This window comes from Convolutriloba macropyga, chromosome 6 (assembly GCF_964194025.1).
Source record: "Convolutriloba macropyga chromosome 6, txConMacr16.3, whole genome shotgun sequence".
Classification (NCBI taxonomy): domain Eukaryota; kingdom Metazoa; phylum Xenacoelomorpha; order Acoela; family Convolutidae; genus Convolutriloba; species Convolutriloba macropyga.
Window position 1 is genome coordinate 16,196,564 of NC_134473.1, and position 19,599 is coordinate 16,216,162.

General features: G+C 35.2%; 1 protein-coding gene across 1 annotated transcript in view; it reads right to left on the reverse strand.

Moving 5' to 3' along the window:
- Nucleotides 1-19,599, reverse strand: part of LOC142341521 (uncharacterized) — a 133,120-nt gene that overhangs the window by 78,899 nt on the left and 34,622 nt on the right. Inside the window, exons 7-8 of the mRNA XM_075392514.1 lie at nucleotides 9,790-9,890; nucleotides 5,372-5,449 (exon numbers count right to left, since the gene is read on the reverse strand). Coding sequence (XP_075248629.1) covers nucleotides 5,372-5,449; nucleotides 9,790-9,890 — 179 coding nt within the window. The remainder of the gene's footprint in view (nucleotides 1-5,371; nucleotides 5,450-9,789; nucleotides 9,891-19,599) is intronic.

Here is a 19,599-nt window from a genome sequence, read left to right on the forward strand (position 1 = left end):
CCAATTCTCTTCTTTGTAAAAAAAGGCCAGAATTTTCTCATCATAAACTGGTTAGAAAAGCTCTCTTCGATACTATTATCAGATAAGCTATAACTGTTTGTTTCAGCACTTCGAATTAGTTCAAAAGCTAACATCAGAGACCGGTAAAAGTCTCGTAAAAATTCAACTTGGAAAGCATAATATTCAATATTTCTATCTCTTCTATAAACGTAATCTATAATTGGCTTTATTGTGTAAATTGAATTCCAGACTTAGGTTTGAGCATTTTTAATATATTGTGTGTTTTCTAAAGTTTTCAGTCAGATATTGAAATGCTAGGTTGATCAAGCACATTTGAACTACAGTTTACGAAGATACAAATAATCATCATTAATAGAGTACTGTTCACTTTGGGCAACTTAATGATGTGAAAACTTGGTCTTTTTTGATTTTGACAATTAAAAATTTGCCATTGTTTTCCGCTTGAACACGTTCATTTTGCCTAAAATTTGCTTTCGAGAAATTCATTTTTGGATACTTAAGACATCATTGAGATGCTAAATTTTCCCATGAGCAGAGACAACAGCTAATCAGCTATTAATCTTTTCATCAACCCGCATTAGCAATCCGTGGGCCTTTTAAGTAACAATTTATAAGCTAAGTTTTCCTCCATTCTGCCTAATTTACCTCTTCTTAACATGTATTGCGGCGAGCAGTGAAAAGTATGAGTATATAAACTCTCCTAAAAATCTGTTTATCGAGTAACGTTCTAATTTCGAACGTTTTAGGACACAAACGGTAAGCAAATCTCATGCAGTAAAATACCGAACGTATTTTTAAAGTTTATTAAAAAACCCACTTTCAATAGTTTAAATCAGGATCCAGTTGCTCCCGGTTAAAAATATGCTTAACGGGATCAGACACTGTATCATTTCAGTTTTTCTTTCCAAAACAAAACCACAAGTGTCAAACAAAGCCGACTAACGTCAGGCGAATTGTTCTCAAACGACCGGCGAGCAGTTGGCTTTGTCAGTAGCTAGCCACGGTATAGTGAGGCTAGGTTAAGCTTAATCGGGGGGGGGGAGAGGTGAGCGAAGCGGGGGGGGGGGTGAACTGAGGGCTGAGGGGGCAACAGTGGTCTAAGGAGTGGGGGCAACGGTGGGAGGGCGGTTTTTGGCTGCGTGAGGCCCTTACGGCCTGAACGATGTGCAGAGGTATCGATTGGGGGTGAATTCAGAGGAGGGCTGATGTTGTGGGGGGGTTGTGTGTGTGTGTGGGGTACAACTCTAAGAACCGCCCCTGACATCAGAAGCGTAAGTCTCCAAAACAGTTTGTGAATCGCATACTTGGAGACTAGTGAGCTGAAAAGCTCAAACAGCACTTAATGCCCGCTGGGCGCTACCTGTTTATCCCGTTTTTGACGAAGAAAAGTCAAACTCACCAGACGAAAAATCGGTCAAGCGAAAAAAAATCGCATAAAAAGACCGACAATACTTAAATAATTGCAACAAACTAATTTTGAGAGCAATAGAAAAAACGAAGAATAAGATCAGTTAGAGCACTAAACAAGTAAAGGAACCCTTAAATTCAATGCGCCTAATTTGAGAACTGTGTAACTAAATTCTTACATAAAAAACCGTTTTCAATTATAGCAGAAAAAAATTTAAACCATAAAGTTAAGGAACTACTTAATGAACCCATAATGATCTGAAAATGAAGAAAACTTCGGAGTCCGATAACTCGATCATTTCAAGCATTAACTATAGCCGGTAGATTGTCGGAAAATAACCGCTGGGCTCGACTCGCCTGAGATTACACATCAAAAATTTGAACACAAGCGAAAAAATTTTTCGTAAGTTTCAAGAAGCATCCCAATTTTGCGTGCCGTTAAGTCCAATCAAACAACCATATTTAATTTAGCGAGTTTGCTTCCTCCTTAGCTTTGTGCGGCTCCGGGAGGCTTGCTTAAGAGTAATTGAGGGGGGTAGTGGAGCATAAGGACGAGGTGAACAAACTCTAAGAACCACCCCTTACACCATGGAATTATATCTCTCTGACTGTTTCGGCGAATTGCATAACTAGAGACCTGCCTACCGTAAGGCTCTAGGAGAACTGAATGTCCTCTGTGCTTCAATCTGAGACGAAAAAGCGGACAAGAGAAAATTCCATACACAAACCGAAGGACTAATATAATTGCTCAACTCAGTTTGCTCAATTTGTTAGCAAAAATCCATTCAAATGAATCAAAAGCAGGAATATTCCCTAATTGACAAGACTTAAAATTTGACATAAGCAGCTCAACAAAACTCACTTTTTACCGAATGCAAGGCGAGCGTGCAAACTTACGGGTGCAATGAGTTCAAGGGGTGGGTGAGGGGTGAATTGGGGGATAGTAGGGCGGGTTAAGTGGGAGGGGTGTCAAACTCTTAAGAAGCGCCCTTCAACATTTGTTTTTGAACACTTTCTTCTCAACGCTTTCCGTGACTAGCATATTTAGAGTTTAGTAAACCGAAAGCCAGCAAGAGAGATTATATAATATCATATTTAGAAATTACGGAGCCACAAGCCCCTAAGCTAACATAAAGCCACCCTGGTGTTCCCTATTAATCTTTTTTTCTGAGGACAAAAAATGTGTTTGAGAGCAATTAACAATGATAAAATCAGAAAAGAAAACATAACCGACTAACGTCGAGCGAATTGCTCTCAAACGACCGGCGAGCGGTTGGCTTCGTCAACAGCTAGCCACGGTTTAGTGACCTCAGGGCGCTACCTCTTTATCACATTTCTGAAGACGAAAGTCAAATGGGTCAGACGAAAAGTTCCAAACCATTTTCTTTTCTGTCTCGAAAGTTCTGTCAAGTAACTCATCTGAGACTTGAAAGGTTTCGTTGGCCAGTAATGGTCGTTAAACTCAGAAAAGGACAAAATATTGAAATTTTTTTCAAATTTTAAGAAAATCTTGCTAGAATACAAAACCTTAATATATCTTAAGAGTCATTTCATTGTCTCAAGAGACTCTCCGGTATCCCCGTTTCAAGCCTGAAATAGTTTCACGGGCTCATAAAGATCCATACACTTGGAACATGAAAAATTTGAAAAGTTTAGACTTTATCCAAATATTACTAAAACTGGAGAAATGAAAAATGTTGATCACCATCCCATTAACTCTAGAAACTATGCAGCAGCTTATTATCAAACCTTGGAGGACGTCCCATGGTATCTGTTGCCGAGAAAAATTCAAAAACATGAAAAATTGCAAATATTTTAAAAGCTTAAATTCGTGATATTAAAATATTGAAGAACATTCCATAACTTTCATCTATAAACTATGCAGTAACCTATTATCAAACCCTAAAGGAAGTTCCGTGGCCCTTGAGGCTAGAGAAACCTAAAAAATGACAAAAAGTTTAAAAAACTTCAAAAACATTGCAAGTTTTATAAAAAAAATTGCTAAAACTTGTGATATTAAAAAGTTAAATTTAAAACACGACCAAATAAAATTTTCCAGTAACTTGTTCCGGAGGCTTTTTGACCCTCGAGGCTCAAAAAATCTGAATAAAGACTACAAATGTCAAAAAAATGGAAAAAAATATCAAAAATATGCTTAAATTTGTGATGTTAAAATCTTGCAAGACATTCATTTAATCTAGAAATTATTCAGTAACCTATTTCCAAACCCTAGAGGAGGTTTCTTGGCTCCTAAGGCTGAAAAATTTGGAAAACAAAAAAAAATTTCAAAAAAAATTAAAAAAGCAAGTTTAATCAAAAAAATTGCTAAAATTTGTGACATTAAAAAGTTGAAGAACTATTCCAGGGCCATTCAAAACTTTTCAGAAACTTATTATCAAACCCGTTAGGATTTTTTCTAGCCCCTGGGTCTGGAAAGACCTGCATAAGGAAAAAAATGTCAAAAATGAAAAAATTGCAAGTTTTGTCAAAAAATTGTCAAAATTCGTGATGTTAAAATGTTGAAACCATTCCATTACCACTAGAAACAATACAGTAACCTGAAATTAAACCCCAGAGGAGGTTCCTTGACACCTAGGCTGATAAAAAACAACAAATGTCAAAAATTTTCAAAAAGCTTGAAAAAAATTGCAAAATAGTATAAATTTGCGTTTTTAGCAAGCGGTTGTTCGTCAGTACCTAGCCACGGGGGGGGGGGGGGGGTGCATCGGGGGCTGATTGGGGGGGGCAACACTGGGGTGGGGGGGGGGGGTGGGGGCAATAGGGGGGGGGGGTCAGCATTGGGGGTGTCTTCAACCTCTAAGAACCGCTCTTCACACCATAAGTATAAGTATAAGTCTCCAAAACAGTTTGAGCTGAAACAGAGCTGAAAGGCTCTAAGAGCACTTAATGCCCGTTGGTCGCTACCTGTTTATCCCGTTTTGAGGACGAAAAGTCAAAAGCGTGAGACGAAAAATCGGTCAAGCGAAAAATTGCATAAAAAAAGACCGACAGGACTAATATAATTGCTACAAACTTCGTTTGAGAGCAATTAAAAGTAAGCAAAATACGAAAACATTTCCTTCATAAGCCAACATTTAAATGCCCAGTAAGAAGAGCCATAAATACACTCAACAACCTCAAAAACTTTTTCCGAAAAGGTCGACTAACAACATATACAAGTCGAAAACTAGGCGAACAGAAAAATCTAGCCAAATTTGACTTAATCCAATCAATTTTTGATATTAAACATATGAGACTTGGTAACAGTTGAATCAAAAGCCATCAAAGCCACATACCAAACTAACTGCAACCAATAAACTCCTAATCAAATGAAAAACTGTTCAAAACTTACAAACCGCAATACAAAGAAAAATTGTTAATAACCGCATATTTAAGTCAAAATGCTCCCAAACGTACACTTACTTGTATATTTAAAGGAAAAGAAGCACTTTCGTTAATAAAATAAGTTGAAATAAAAAAACTCCTTTGAACTCGCTTAGCAAAAAATTTTTCACATCTATTTTTCTCTATAAAATTTAAAATTGCGGATTGACAGAAGACCACTCTTCTTTCTCTGCTCTTCAATTTGTTCAGCTATTTTTTGACCTTAACACTTAGTTTCCATCTGCGGCACTGACTTTTAGATCCTGTTTTAAATACACTTCAACAAATTATCGATTCGATTCGTAAAAAATACTCCTCTTCGATTCGTGAAAAAAAGGAGGTTGCCTAAATAACAGACTTTGAGAGGCCGACGGTGGCTATTAAAAACGTTTCTAATATATTTAAAATTGCCCCAAGAACAGCTAACACTGTGATGACGACTAACAATTGTGATTCAAATGGACTCAATGGAGGAATAAAACTTTGGATTATTTAGATATATTGTGTAATTTGGGATATTCAGTCCCTTTCCATGACACTTATTTTGTCGAGAACTCACCTTTAGATTTTCCACATCAGCGTGTGATTCTGTTAATTGCCGTTCCAGTTCAGCAACTTGAGATTTCAGATCACTCTCCTGAAAATCACATAAAAGACATTCATGTAAAAAAGAAATCGTCTATCTCGGGCGAATAGAAATCGTGCTTTCGATTACATTAGAGATCGAGCAGAACCCTCGAATGCAACAGAATGAACATCAAGTACACAAAAATAAAGAAAACATAGCCGGCAGATTGCCGGAATAGCTGCGAAAGAATAGACCTGCGTGCCATATAATAGAGATAAAACAGATACAGATCTAAATTGACAAAAAAATTGACGCCGCTCAAAAAACTAGGCTAAAAAACAAAAAAACATTCATTGACAAATTAATAAAGCTTGTTATAATTCATTCCACAGAAGCCTCTTATTAGCGACCTTTACGTCACATATGAATTCCTTTGACCTTAAACAAATTCAAATTTAAACTTCAAAAAACTTTTGCTAAAAAGAGTGAGAAATGACGTCACGAGCGCAAAAACCGTTAGTGAGAGGAAGAAGTCTTTCAGAAAATTTGACTTTTTCAGCTTTGCTGTGTGAACAAATGTAAAACGAAAAAAGAGCGTCAGACGACGAAACAAAAAAACATAGCCGGAAGAATTCCGGAAGCGACTCGAAGCGTCAAAGCTTCACTAACCGTAATTGCATCGGAAGCCACTACCCTTTGTATTAAACCATTAACTCACTGCCTCTCCAGGTCTGCTATAAAAATTGGTGAAACTTAAACCACTGTCACCAAGAGAAACAAAATGCAGCAAAATTTTATATTATTGATAACGTTTGGTAACGTTAAAAACTCCGAAATAATTAAGGTCGTCATAAAACTGATAGTCTGAAAAAGCTGACAAGGTTATCAATTGCCCTCAAATAATTCATGATTCTAATCTGAAAAAGATCGCGAAAGCAAACAGCAGATAATAATCTTAGAAACTAAGTTAAATCCTTAAATCATTTAAATATTTCAAATTTAAGAACAGAAAACACCTATAATTACACTTTTAATCACTGCAATTAAGACAAGATACAACACACACCTGCTCCTTGTTGTACATATGCTAGACAATATGATTTCATACTAATTTAAAAATTAAATTGATCAAAGAAGACATAAGCAGCAGAATATTCAAAGGCAAAAAATCGTTCAAATTAATACCAAGGCCGGAAGAAAGTTGAAATAAATAGTCATAAGTGGAAACTTTGGAAAAGGCTTGCTATCAAACACTCAGTACTACCTTTTGTTGAATGAAATCAATTGCAAACCAAAGAAATGATGAAAATCTAAGAAAAAGCTGAAATCATTCATTTTTAACAACTGAAAAAATGAATATACCGAAAATAAATGCAGGTGCCAGGACAACGCTAGAATGATACTAACTAGATTATGAAGTATATGGGCACAATGTAAGGAACACCTTAACAAAAAAGACATTCTTGATTTTTGAAAGTTAAAAAGCAATTTAAAAAATTCAAGAAAAACAAATACATTTCATTGTTCGGCATTCAAGACATCAGAAAAGATAACCAGACATCCGATAGAAAGGTCTATCCTCCTGAGGAGAACAAAAATATAGGAAAAAGCAGAATTCAAAAATACGAAACCTTGAAACATTTTGCAAAAAAATGGTCAAAAAACTTTTAAGACTGCATTTATGAAAAAGTTTTAATTGTTTTTCAAAAACTTAACGCCAAAAAATGATTGAATTTTTATTGAAATGAAATTAAAGTCCCTCAACGCTGAACAAAATACTATTTCTAACAATTACAACCAAAATACAAACAAAAAAACTGACGAAAATCGGAAAAAAACTATCAAAATCGGATTAACATATGTACAATTTTATAAAACAAAAATACATCGAGGTAGAAAGGGGCGCTGAGTATATGAATTATCAAAGAGAAGTTGCCATATTAACCGATTTCTGACAAAAAAACTGTTTTCATCCAAAAAGATCCAAAAATGAAGAAATTAATAGAAAAAAGCCAAAAATTAACTAAAAAATCAAGAAATCTGGGCCAATTGTCATTTGAAACGCATTTTCAGGCTCTGCAAAACACTGTGGTACCGAGGTTGACATTTCAGTATAGAATCGAATAAAATTTATTTCCACAAGAAACCAAATTAAAAGCAAAAAAATTGGGCCACTTAGACGAAAAAACGGCTAAAAACGGTCATCTATATGTGCAATTCAGTCAAAAACTACTTTTCAAAGTCAAAAAGTCATTCACTAAACGCAGCGCATGATCATAAAACTTCTCTCGCTTAGCGAAAATCTGTTCACCATGACAGCTTTTCTCACTTTCGCTTTTGGGTCAAAATGCCGCGTGAACAAATCTACTTCCTGTAAAAAAAAGACCGAGAGAAAACCAATACTCCTCTTCGAGTCGTAAAAAAACCAAGAGCACCGCAATATAGCTACGCTCAGCTTACAGCTTCGCAGCTATAGAAATAATATATTTCTACCGGTTAATTAATGAAACAAACAGATAAACATAACCGACTAACGTCGGGCGAATTGCTCTCAAACGACCGGCGGGCGGTTTTCAGCACCTAGCCACTGTTTAGTGAGGTTAGCTTTCGCTTGATTGAAGAGGCGTGAGGCTAGGGTAATAGACGATATTATCACGCCACATAACAGCCGCTGAAGTCAACAAAAGAGTTAAGGAGAGACAGAGAGAGAGAGAGAGTGCGAGGTAAAACATGAGCGAGAAAGAGAAGGAAAGAAACGCCAACCAACACACACACACAGAGAGAAAGAGAGAGAGCTAGAAATTTTTTCCATGAGATTCTAGCCTTGTTAGTAACTAAATCATATAAAAAACTGAAAGTGCAAAATTCAGAAGAAAACTTTCCACATTTCACAGTGACGAAAATGTTCGAAGAACATTTTTTGCCTCTGGATTTTTGTCATGTAACCCATCTGCAAGACTTAAAAAGCTTCGTTGGCCAGTATTAATCGTTAAACTCAAAAAAGGACTCAAGTTTTATTAAAAAATCGACAAACTTTGTGATATTAAAAAGTTCAAAACTATTCTATCGCAATAAAAATTGTTCAGTAACCTATTATCAAAGCCTATTGGAGGTTTCTTGGGTCTGGAAGAACTTAGATAATGACAAATTTTGAAAAATTTGAAAAAAAAATCAAGTTTTATCCAACAATTGCTAAAAATCGTGATGTTCAAATGTTGAAAAACATTCTATTACCACTAGAAACTATGCAGCAACGTATTATCAAACCCTTCAGGAGGTTGTCTGAACCCTGAGGCTGAAAAATCTTGAATAATGAAAAAATATGTCAAAAAATTTTAAAAATATAGCAATTTTTGTCAAAAAAATGCTAAAATTCGTGATGTTTAAATCTTGAAAATGATTCCATTACTTCTAGAAACTACATAGTAACCTATTATTAAACCCTCGATGAAGTTCCTTGGCTCTTGAGGCTGGATAAACCTAAAAAACGACAAAAACTTTCAAAAACATTGAAAAAATTTGCAAAATTTATCAAAAAAATGCAAAAAATTCGCAGTGTTGAAATGTTGAAACCATACTATTACCACTAGAAACTATTAAATAACCTATTATCAAATCCTAAAGTGGATTCCTTGACACCTAGGGCTGAAAAAACTTAAAAAACTGACAAAAATTTTCAAAAATCTTGAAAAAAATTGTGAAAATTAGTATAAATTTGCGTTTTTAGCTAGCGGTTGTTCGTCAGTAGCTAGCCACGGGTGGGGGGAGGGTGCACGGGGGTGCCGATGGGGGTGGCGACAGTCGGGTGGGGGGGTGGGGGGCAACAGGGTGGTGGGGGGGCAATAGTGGGGGGGCAATAGTGGGGGGGTCAGCAGTGGGGGGGGGGGGGGGGGGTGGGGGGTCTTTAACCTCTAAGAACCGCTGTTCACACCATAAGTATAAGACTCCAAAACTGTTTGAGCTGAAACAGAGCTAAAAGGCTCTAAGAGCACTTAATGCCCGCTGGGCGCTACCTGTTTATCCCGTTTTTGAGGACGAAAAGTCAAAAGCGTCAGACGAAAAATTGGTCAAGCGAAAAATCGCATAAAAAAAGACCGACAGGACTAATATAATTGCTACAAACTTCGTTTGAGAGCAATTAATCAAGATATATCACAAAAATACCATTTTTTGAACCGAGCAAGTATCGAAATGAACAGTGTAAGAGACTTTTTGGGTCGTTCCTTTTGTACCATCCCAAAAACTATAACCCCAAAGCGCGTGAATTTGCTGGGTCCATATTTTTGTTCCTCCACCACACCACACAAATGTTGTGTATACAAGTTTGGCGCCACCACACCACACATGTGGTGTATACAAAGTTGGCGAAAATGAAGATGACAACTTGAGCAAACAATTGATTGACTCACCGAGTGACGTAATTCCTCGAGTTCTTTCTTCTGCTTCAACAAAAGTTGTCTCATCTTCCCACTCTTGTCCTCCACTTCCTTCTTCTCTTTACCCACACTCTCTAATAAAAAAAAACTCATTAAATAATGTTAAATCTAATCAGAAACTCATCTTTCAACAGACTTAATCAGTTCATACAACACTATCGGTTTACAGTCTTGCTTCAGCTTTCAGTTCCCACCGTCGGGACTTAAAACGATATTCAGCTCACCGGTTTTGATATAAAATTGATGTTTTTGAAAATTGCTAAAATTTAATTCCTTATTTTACTCCCTATGCTTTCTTCTAGAGCCTCCATACGTGTCCTTTATTGAACATAAAGGGTTTATGTTACCTTGTGAGACAATAATATTATTGCAAAAAGTCATTTACAAGCAAGGTAAGTCATGATTAAAAAACTATTCCCAAAACAACTCGGACGTCAGGCATATGATAACATAACTGACCAACGTCGGGTGAACTGCACTCAAACGGCTGGCGGGCAGTTGGCTTCATCAGTAGCTAGCAGCGACTAAGGGAGGCTATCTTATGTTTAAAAAAAGATGAAGTGGCAGAGCGGCGTGAAGAGATCAACAAGATTGCTAGCTACAAAAAGATAACCTAATGCACTATGACTTAAGGACCAGGATTTATGCGTTTATCTCGATTCTTTTGATTTTGCTCTTTTTACATTGACCGTATTCGCTACTTTGCGTAATTCTAGGAGTGACAGAATTAAAATCCGTTTAGTTGAAACAGTGAGTGAGGCAAGTCACGAGTCAAACATGCAAATCGTAACTTATTTAATATGAAAAGCGCGATCAAAAGGTAAAGCGAATTAAACGACAAAGCAGGTCAAGTCCTGATTTACAATCCATAAAATGAACTGACATATGACCCAACCCTGACAATCATCAAATGAACAACAATATCAAACCGAGTAAAAAAATAAGAAAAAACCGAGTAAAAAACGCCTACGACCCTATATAACAAAGACAGAGAAAAATAGTAATCTTAAAAAATCTTTTCTCCAAGATGTAGTGTTTTAAGAAACAATAATAATGTTAACCTTCTGAATGAAAATAACTCTAAAATTCTCAAATTCAGTACACAATACGACCAGCAAAAACTTAAGAATAAGGCAAACATTAAGAAAAAGTCAGTGGCGTCAAGAAAAAACCATACATCTAATTGCCAGAATCTTTAACCACCGCATATCAAGAAATCAACGTTAAAATATAAATCGCTATCTGTTCTAACGGCTAAAAACAGTTCGAATGACTGATAAAGGTAGAACATAACTACAAACGAAGACAAGATTCACAAAGTCACTTAAATATTTTGCAAATAAACGGTATCTCAATCAAAGAACACGTTAAAAGTTGGAGATATTAGATTGACCAAAAACTCCGCATTAGAAGGCTAATGATAACTATTTTTAAGACTAACCGATCAGAGCAGAAGAAACACAACAAAAACCAGTAAGACTAAAAACAGCACCTATTTTTTAAAGTGTCAAACTCAAAAAAAAATTCTTTCTATGAACTCAAGCAACTAATTAGATGCATTTGGACCAACCGATGAAAACTGTCATAAATGAGACAAAGATTAGACTACAAAAATACAACCGATACAGATTCAAAAAAATATCACTAGCAACCATTAATAAAAAAAAGTACAACAATTTTTTAACGATAACTGTTTTTCACAACAACTATTTTGTAAACGAACAGCGCAGAAGTAATAGAAACCAATAGCTGCAAACTGAAACAGCTACTTCGATTACCTCAAAAATCTAAGCAACCGGTAAGACCTGACATACATTAGATCAGCAAAGCGAACAACAGTGAACAAAAAAAAACTCGTAAAATTCAAAAATTCGGTAAATCTTCTTGGAAAAAAGTGTCAAAGTCAAAGAAATCATTAGGTTTGAACAGCAGCAATTAAATAGATTAAGCTAATATCCGTTACCAACTAATGAACGAGCAACAAAAATATTTCAGAAAGTTGCAAAATTCAAAAATTCACGAATATTTTATGACAACAAAAAAAAGAAAGTCATAAAAAACATAAGCTATCGATTAAAAAAATCAAGCACTTATAAGTAGGCACAATTAGAACACATGTATTTTATTAATACAACTAAATACGAGAAGAAATAAAGAAGACAGAAGTCAAATTGACTCAAAGTGAAAATGTTAGTACAGATTTTCAGTTTTTGAAAGGGTATTTTCTAACAATTTCAGACTCAACTTTAAATGTACATTGAAAAATATCACGCCTCAAACCTACTCGCCTTTTCGCTCTCTTTACTATTTCAGCATCACTATAATAACCACTCTAATTTCACTTCTCATTGACATAAAATCTGTAAACAGATCTTTAAAAAACGGTAGCCAAACAGACACCCAAGTTAAAAAAAAGTTTTATTGACCACTAAAGATGCTCAAACTCAGAAAAACTAAAGTTGCTAAACCTCGCTGTATAAATACATTTAAAACCATTTATTTGTTTCTTGGATCTGTCTAGTAACCGGTTGGCAAGACCGTAAAAAGGTTCACTTTCCCGTAAATATCGGTAGACTCAGAAAATGACGGAAAAGTATCAAAAACTTTTTTAATAAATTGCAAATTCTATTGAAAAGTTGCTAAAACTGGCAAAATTAATATCTTCAGAACATTTCGTGACATCGATTCAACCAATTTAAGCCTTAAAACTTTTACTGGCCTAAAAAACAGGCCTACCCCGCGGAATGCCGGAAACAAGCCGCCGCTGATTCCCGTGACCAAGATTTGCGTGATTGAAAGAAGAGAATGAACTCATGAAAGAAATGATTTTTGTACAAACAATTTTAAGTGCAAACTATTTTGATGTCATTTTGGAGCTGAACATACTCCTGTTGCGTAGTGAGACGACACAGGGCCTAGTATCAATACCAATTAGCATTAGAGATCTTAACTAAAAACAAAGTTCGAGTAACGCGCATCTAAAATTGGGCTTTATGGGTTTATCCCGTTTTATTTCTGATCTCGATTTCTAGTACTGACTTTGTTCATTTTGAATTGGTTTGCTGCGGTCTAAAACACTTTTAGCCGAATGATAGATGAGTGAAACTAGACTAGAGACGTCAAAAAGATTTTACGCAAAATGTAGAACAAGCTGTGAACCAAGGTAAAGAGGAAAACTTTAGTACAATGAAGTAAAAAAAATAGGAGCGCTATAATAGCCAGCTGAGAAGTTGAGGCGGCTTTTAATGATCGATAAACTCAAATGATAAAATTTTTTGGAAAAATTGAAAATTTTATTTTATCAAAAAACTGCAAAAATTCGTAATATTAAAATTTTGAAAACTATTTTGCTGCTAACTAGAAACTATGCAGCAACCTATTATCTAACCCTAGAGGACGTTCCCTGGCCCCAGAGGCTCAAAAACTAAAAATGACAAAAAGCTCCAAAAATTTTAAAGACATTGCTAAAGTTAATATCATTTTACCTGTTTGTTTGCAGTACTAAAACATACAGCACAAAAATAGACATATGAAGTAATTATGTCTTTCAAATCACAATTTTTATCAACAATGACAAAAATTGCAATATTTTGGGCTCAAAATTCCTAAAAATGACCTTATAACCTTGAATTAACACATTCCCAGCAGCTGCATTACTATAAGCACACGAAGGACTACTAAAACTAGGGTCTCTATTTGCTTCTAATAAAACTTGATGTCCACAGGGCGTTACCTGTTTATCCCGTTTTGAAAGATAAAGGTCACGGAAAGATGTGTGACAAAATCTAACAACAGAAAAAAAAGACAGCACCAATACAATCAAAATACTTAGGAGAGCACCTCAAAAACAGTCGTTGAGAGGCTGACGTCGGCTATTAAAACCAATTGTGGTTCAATTTTAATATTAATATTACTGCAAAACTACCACAAAATGAGCTCTACGGTGCTAATAAACTGTGAAGCATAATCGACAAACGTAGGGCTAATTGCTCTCCAACGGACTAATGAGTGCGCATCGGCGCGAATCGTTATTGAGGAAAAAGGTCAAATGGTCAGACGAAAAGTTGGTAGTACGAAAAATCGCATAAAAGAGCAGGACTAGTATAATTGCTACAAAGTTCGTTTGAAATTATTAACGAATAAAAATTGTGTTTGTCGCCATATTCCCACTTCATTTTGACGAATTGCAGAGTGGAAACCGAGTGGAAGATCAAATGGTCTTACCCAACACCGAATTGCTGCTGGCTCGTAATCGAAATCATTTATGGCCCACTTATCAATTGATGTTTGATAAAGAGCTGCATATTCATAAGAGCAGTTGACAGTATGAATGAGAGAGCAATTTAACTCATGGAAAATTCCAAGACGTAAAATTGGATCGAAATTGAACACAGCTAAACAAAAATTTGGCATTAGATAACATACACGACTACAACAATTGCCTCAATTTTCCCTCGAGACAAATTAATTACATTCTACATACCATTCTACGTACCAAATAACCAATCCACAAAAAAGCGACGGAAAAAAGATAAATTTTTTTACAGAATAAAAAACTTGCTATCGAATATTACAAGGATTTAAAATACTTCTACTACCTCACTACCTTAGTAGACATGAAAAATCTTCACTCTACAGTTCAAATTACTTTTATGCTTCACTTCTAGTTTTGGTGGTCAAAATCAGTTCAGAAGTATAGCAAAAGCTGACTGCACGCATTGAAAACCTGAACAAATCAACTTGAGCCTTCCCGCCAAACCTAACAAACAGGCCATGGCAAACTTCTCATCCGCAAAAAGCAAAAGTCCAAATAAAACAAAATTACCGAAGCAAATAAAAAGGCGCTCCATGACTCCATGGGTTCCAGTAAAAATTTTCCTATACTAGAAAGCTTTTAATGTAAAAATCAAGGCCTGCTGTTGATTAACCATTAGTACATCAGACAAAATACTAAAGGAAATCAGATGAAAACGCTAAAAAACGCCTGAAAACCAATAAAAAACTAAAGACTACGAGTAATTAGCTCCGATAGTCATATAGTAAAAAGACCAATAACGACCATAAACATAACCGACTAACGTCGGCCGAATTGCTCTCAAACGACCGGCGAGCGGTTGAATTCGTCAGCAGTTGGCCACGGTTTAGTGACCTCTGGAGCAATTAACAATGATTTCCGAAAAAGTGCATGTTGGGTTATTTATGATTCAAAAAACAATTCTACTATAACTCATTGTTAATGAGGATCAGAGATGATGACATAACAGCAGCTGAAGTGCGGCATAAACAAAGAGAGAGAGAGAGAGAGAGAGAGAGAGAGAGAGAGAGATAGTGAGAGAGAGAGAGAGATAAAACGTGAACGATAGAGGAAAGGAACCCTAACCGACACAGAGAGAAAGAGACAGGAATATTTCCCATGATGGGACTCGACTCTGCAACTTCTAGTTTTCTAGCCTTGTTAATAAAATTGTTAAAAAAACTGAAAAATAAAAAAAGTTTTCAGTTCGCAGCAAAAAAATTCAAAACCATTTTTTGTCTGGGAAGTTCCGTCTGGAAGTTCCGTCTGGGAAGTTCCATTTTTTGTCTGGGAAGTTCCGTCTGGAAGTTCCGTCTGGGAAGTTTCATTTTTTGTCTGGGAAGTAAAAATTTGAAAATTACAAAATAATAATATCTAAAGAACCATTTCATTGCTTCACGAGAATATCTGGTATCCCTGTTTCTAGCCTGAAAAAGATTCACAGGCTCATAAAGATCCATACATATGGAACATGAAAATTATCCAAAAAGTTGAAAGTTTGAAAAATTTCCGAAAATTTTAAAAATTGGTTAAATTCGTGATATTTAAATCTTAAAGAACATTCCATTACATTTATAAACGATGCAGCACCATATTATCAAACCCTAGATGAAGTTCCCTGGCTCTTGAGGCTAGAGAAACCTAAAGATTGACAAAAAATTTCAAAAAACCTAACAAATTGCAAGTTTCATAAGAAAAATTGCTAAAACTTGTGATATTGAAAAGTTGAAAATTAATCCATGACAAACAAAGATTATTCAGCAACAATATCAGACCCTAACGGAAGCGTTCTGACCCTTGAGGCTCAAAAAACCTGAATAAGGACTAAATGTCAAAAAATTGATAAAAAATTGCAAGACAAAAAAACCCTAACATTTGTGATGTTATTATCATGAAAGACAATCCATTATATCTAGAAACCATACAGTAACCTATTGAAAAACTCTAGAGGAGGTTCTTTGGTTCTTGAGGCTGAAAAAACCTAAAAAACGACGAACAAAAAATTGCTTAAATTTACTCCTAAAATCCTGAAAGACATTTCAGTACATATAGAAACTACGCAGTAGCCTATTACCAAACCCTAGAAGAGATTCTTTGGTTGTTCAGGCTGAAAAACGAGAAACAACTTCAGAAAACTTAAAAAAAAGTGCAAATATTTTAAAAATTGCTAAATTTGTGATATTAAAATCCAGAAAGACATTTCATTACATATAGAAGCTATGCAGTAGCCTATTACCAAACCCTAGAGGAGGTTCCTAGGCTCTTGAGGCTGAAGAAACCTACAAAATAACAAATATTTTCAAAAAACTTCAAAAAAATGCCAAGTTTTACTAAAAAATTGCTAAATTATGTGACATAAAAAAGTTGAAAAATTATTCCACGACAAATAAAAATTGTCGCTAACTTATTATCAATTCCCTTAGGAAGTTTTTTGGCCCCGGGGTCTAGAAAGACCTGAATAAGGAGACAAAGGTCAAACAATTTGAAAAAAACGCACGTTTTGTCAAAAAATGCAAAAATTCGTGATATTAAAATGTTGAAACTATTCCATTACCCCTAGAAACTGTGCAGTAACCTATTATCAAAACCTAAAAAAGGTTCTTTGACACCTAGTGCTGATAAAAATCAAAAAATATCAAAAATTTTTAAAAAGCTTGAAAAAAATTGCAAAATACTTGACGCACATTGACCCGCTTGACGCACATTGCTATTGAAACAGAAACAGAAAAAAATAAGAGATAAATTGACAGAATTTTTCTTAGTGCCATTTTTTTTATTTGGGGTCCAAATTCTGTATATACGGTTAGATTCTAAAATTGCACTTAATTCAGCTCTTAAACTGAACACTATTAAGCATAATAGTAATGCCAACTAACAATCGCTTTAATGAACTTTGATAACCTAATGCACTATGACTTAATGACCGGTATTTATATGCTTGTTTCTTTTGATCTTTTTTGATTTTGCTCCTTCGACTTTCACCGTATTCACTAGATTGCGTAATTCAATTTTTGAAAAAATTTACAATGCATTCAGTTCAAACAGTGAGTGAAGTAAGTCAGGGTGTCAAAATCGTGACTTATGAAACAACAAAAATCGTGAACAAAAAAAACAAATTAAAAACACAGCAGGATAAGTCCTGCAATACAACGAATTGAAGGAAAAATTTAGAAGTACTCTACCTGACCAGCAGATCAATTGAACAATGCCAGCTAAAACAAAATCATCAAAAAGTTGAGAAACTAAAACAATCAAACAAAATAAACAAAAATTTACTCATTGCTGAAACTCTTAAAGCTTTTACCCCGAAGGCGAAATTTGATCCCTAACAAATGTCCAAACTCAATTCTGACTCTAAATTTGGTCCAGTATTATATCGGCAATTTGGTCCAGTATTTTGTCTCTAAATTCGGTCCAGTATTATATCGGCAAGACCTGAAAAAAATTCCTTGAAGATCGATTAACTCAGAAAATGACAGAAAAATTCAAAATAAGTGAAATCAAAAGCCAATTTTAACGATATGTTGCTGAAAATCGTGATAACAATATCTTCAGAACCATTTCTGTGTCTCTAGAGGCTATCCAATAGCCCAATTCCAAGCCTTAAAACATTAATTGGCTCAAAGACCGATAAATTAGGTAAAAGAAAAATTTTATCCAAAATAGAACTTCTGTTGAAATGTTGAAAACAATTTGCACCTAGAAAATATGTAATAACAAACTACGAAAACCAGGAGGAGGGTACCTGTCTACTTTAAATTTTATTTAAAAATTTCTAAAATTCGAAAAGTTAAATTGTTGGAAACAATTCCATTGACGCTAACAAGCATGGAGTAACTTGCTTTCAGAGAGTGGAACAGGTTTTCTGGTCCTTGAGGCCGGACAAAATCAAAATTGACAAAAAAATGGGAAAACGTGAAAGAAAATTGACAAAAAAATGGGAAAACGTGAAAGAAAATTTTATCAAAAAAAGGCTAAATGTTTAAACGTTGGAAACCAGTCCACTGCTGCTACAAACTATGCAGTGCCCTATGCAAACCCTAAAGGAGATTCTCTGGCTCCTGAGGCTGGAAAAACTCAAAGAACGACAAAAAACTCAAAAACTTGAAAAAATTGCAAAAATTAGTATCATTTTGCTTGTTTGTGTTTATAGTACCGAAACATAAAGCTCAGAATCTGTTCATAACAGTTAATTTTGTCTCGTAAGAATTTTTTACCAACTTTCAAAAATTTCAATCTTAGACTGATCACACAAGAAATCACAAACATGAAAAAAAGCTAAGCACTTGAAGGACTGCTAAAGAGCACTTTGGACCTCTAATGAAACTTCAATCTTAGACTGATCACACAAGAAACTCAAAATCACAAACATGAAAAAAAATTGCACTATTTTGAGATCAAAAACTCTTAAAAATGACCTTTTAACCTTAAATTAAGGCAATAACAGCAGTTGTACCACTCTAAGCACTTGAATGACTGCTAAAGAGCACTTTGGACCTCTAATGAAACTCAATGCCCACCGGGCTTCACCTGTTTATCCCGTTTTGAAAGATCAAAGTAATTGAAAAATGTGTGAAAACATCTTTAAAAAACACATCGCACCAATACAATCCAGATTTCTTGGATTGTAAAAAGGAGAGCGCCTAAAAAATAGCCACTGAGAGGCCAGCAGTTGCTATAAAAAATTTAATTTTTGTACAAAAAAAACATATAAAGTGCGAACTATTTGGATTCAATTCGTGTTTAGACTTACGCTGTTTATTAATGAGAACAAACGGCCACTAGTACCACTACCAAATAATCATTAGTGGTGGCATCATTTGTTTATCCAGTTTTTTTTATCTTCTTTTCTATTACTCTATTGACCCCAGCGTATTTTGGACTCCAGCGTTCTTTAAAGCCGAATGAGACGAATGAAATTAGTCCAAAAAATTGCACACGAAATGTCGAACAAGTTCTTTAAGTAAACCGGAAAAATTTTGCTCGATGAAGTAAAAATAGGACCCCTGTAAAAGCGGGCAGTGAAGACGCGGACGGCTACTTAAAATTGCCCATTTCAGGGCACTTTTCATTAGACTTAGTAAACTCCCGCCAACTAAGTTTAGCTGCTTATAAATGCAAATGAAAGACAAATTTAGATCACCTCAAAGGGCGTAAAATTCAATAGAAAAATCCAAATGGTCGAGCACAAACAGAATTACAAAAACGAAAACAATTAAACTAGCCGTAATGACTAAATTTGATTGAGACTTAGTCTTATTTAGAGGCTAATAAAGGTAATAACTAAACTATCGGCAGCTATCAAACATAAACCGACTACAACCGGACAAATTGCTCTCGAACTGCCAGCGAAATGACTTCAATTTTCGCTCGATTTAACTTAGGGAGACCAGACGCACCGCATGAGGTGAGGGTAGGCAAAAAGTGGGTGGTTCAAGCTCACATATAACCAAACTTGCAGTTCTTATTTTTGAAGTTCTGCTTCCGTA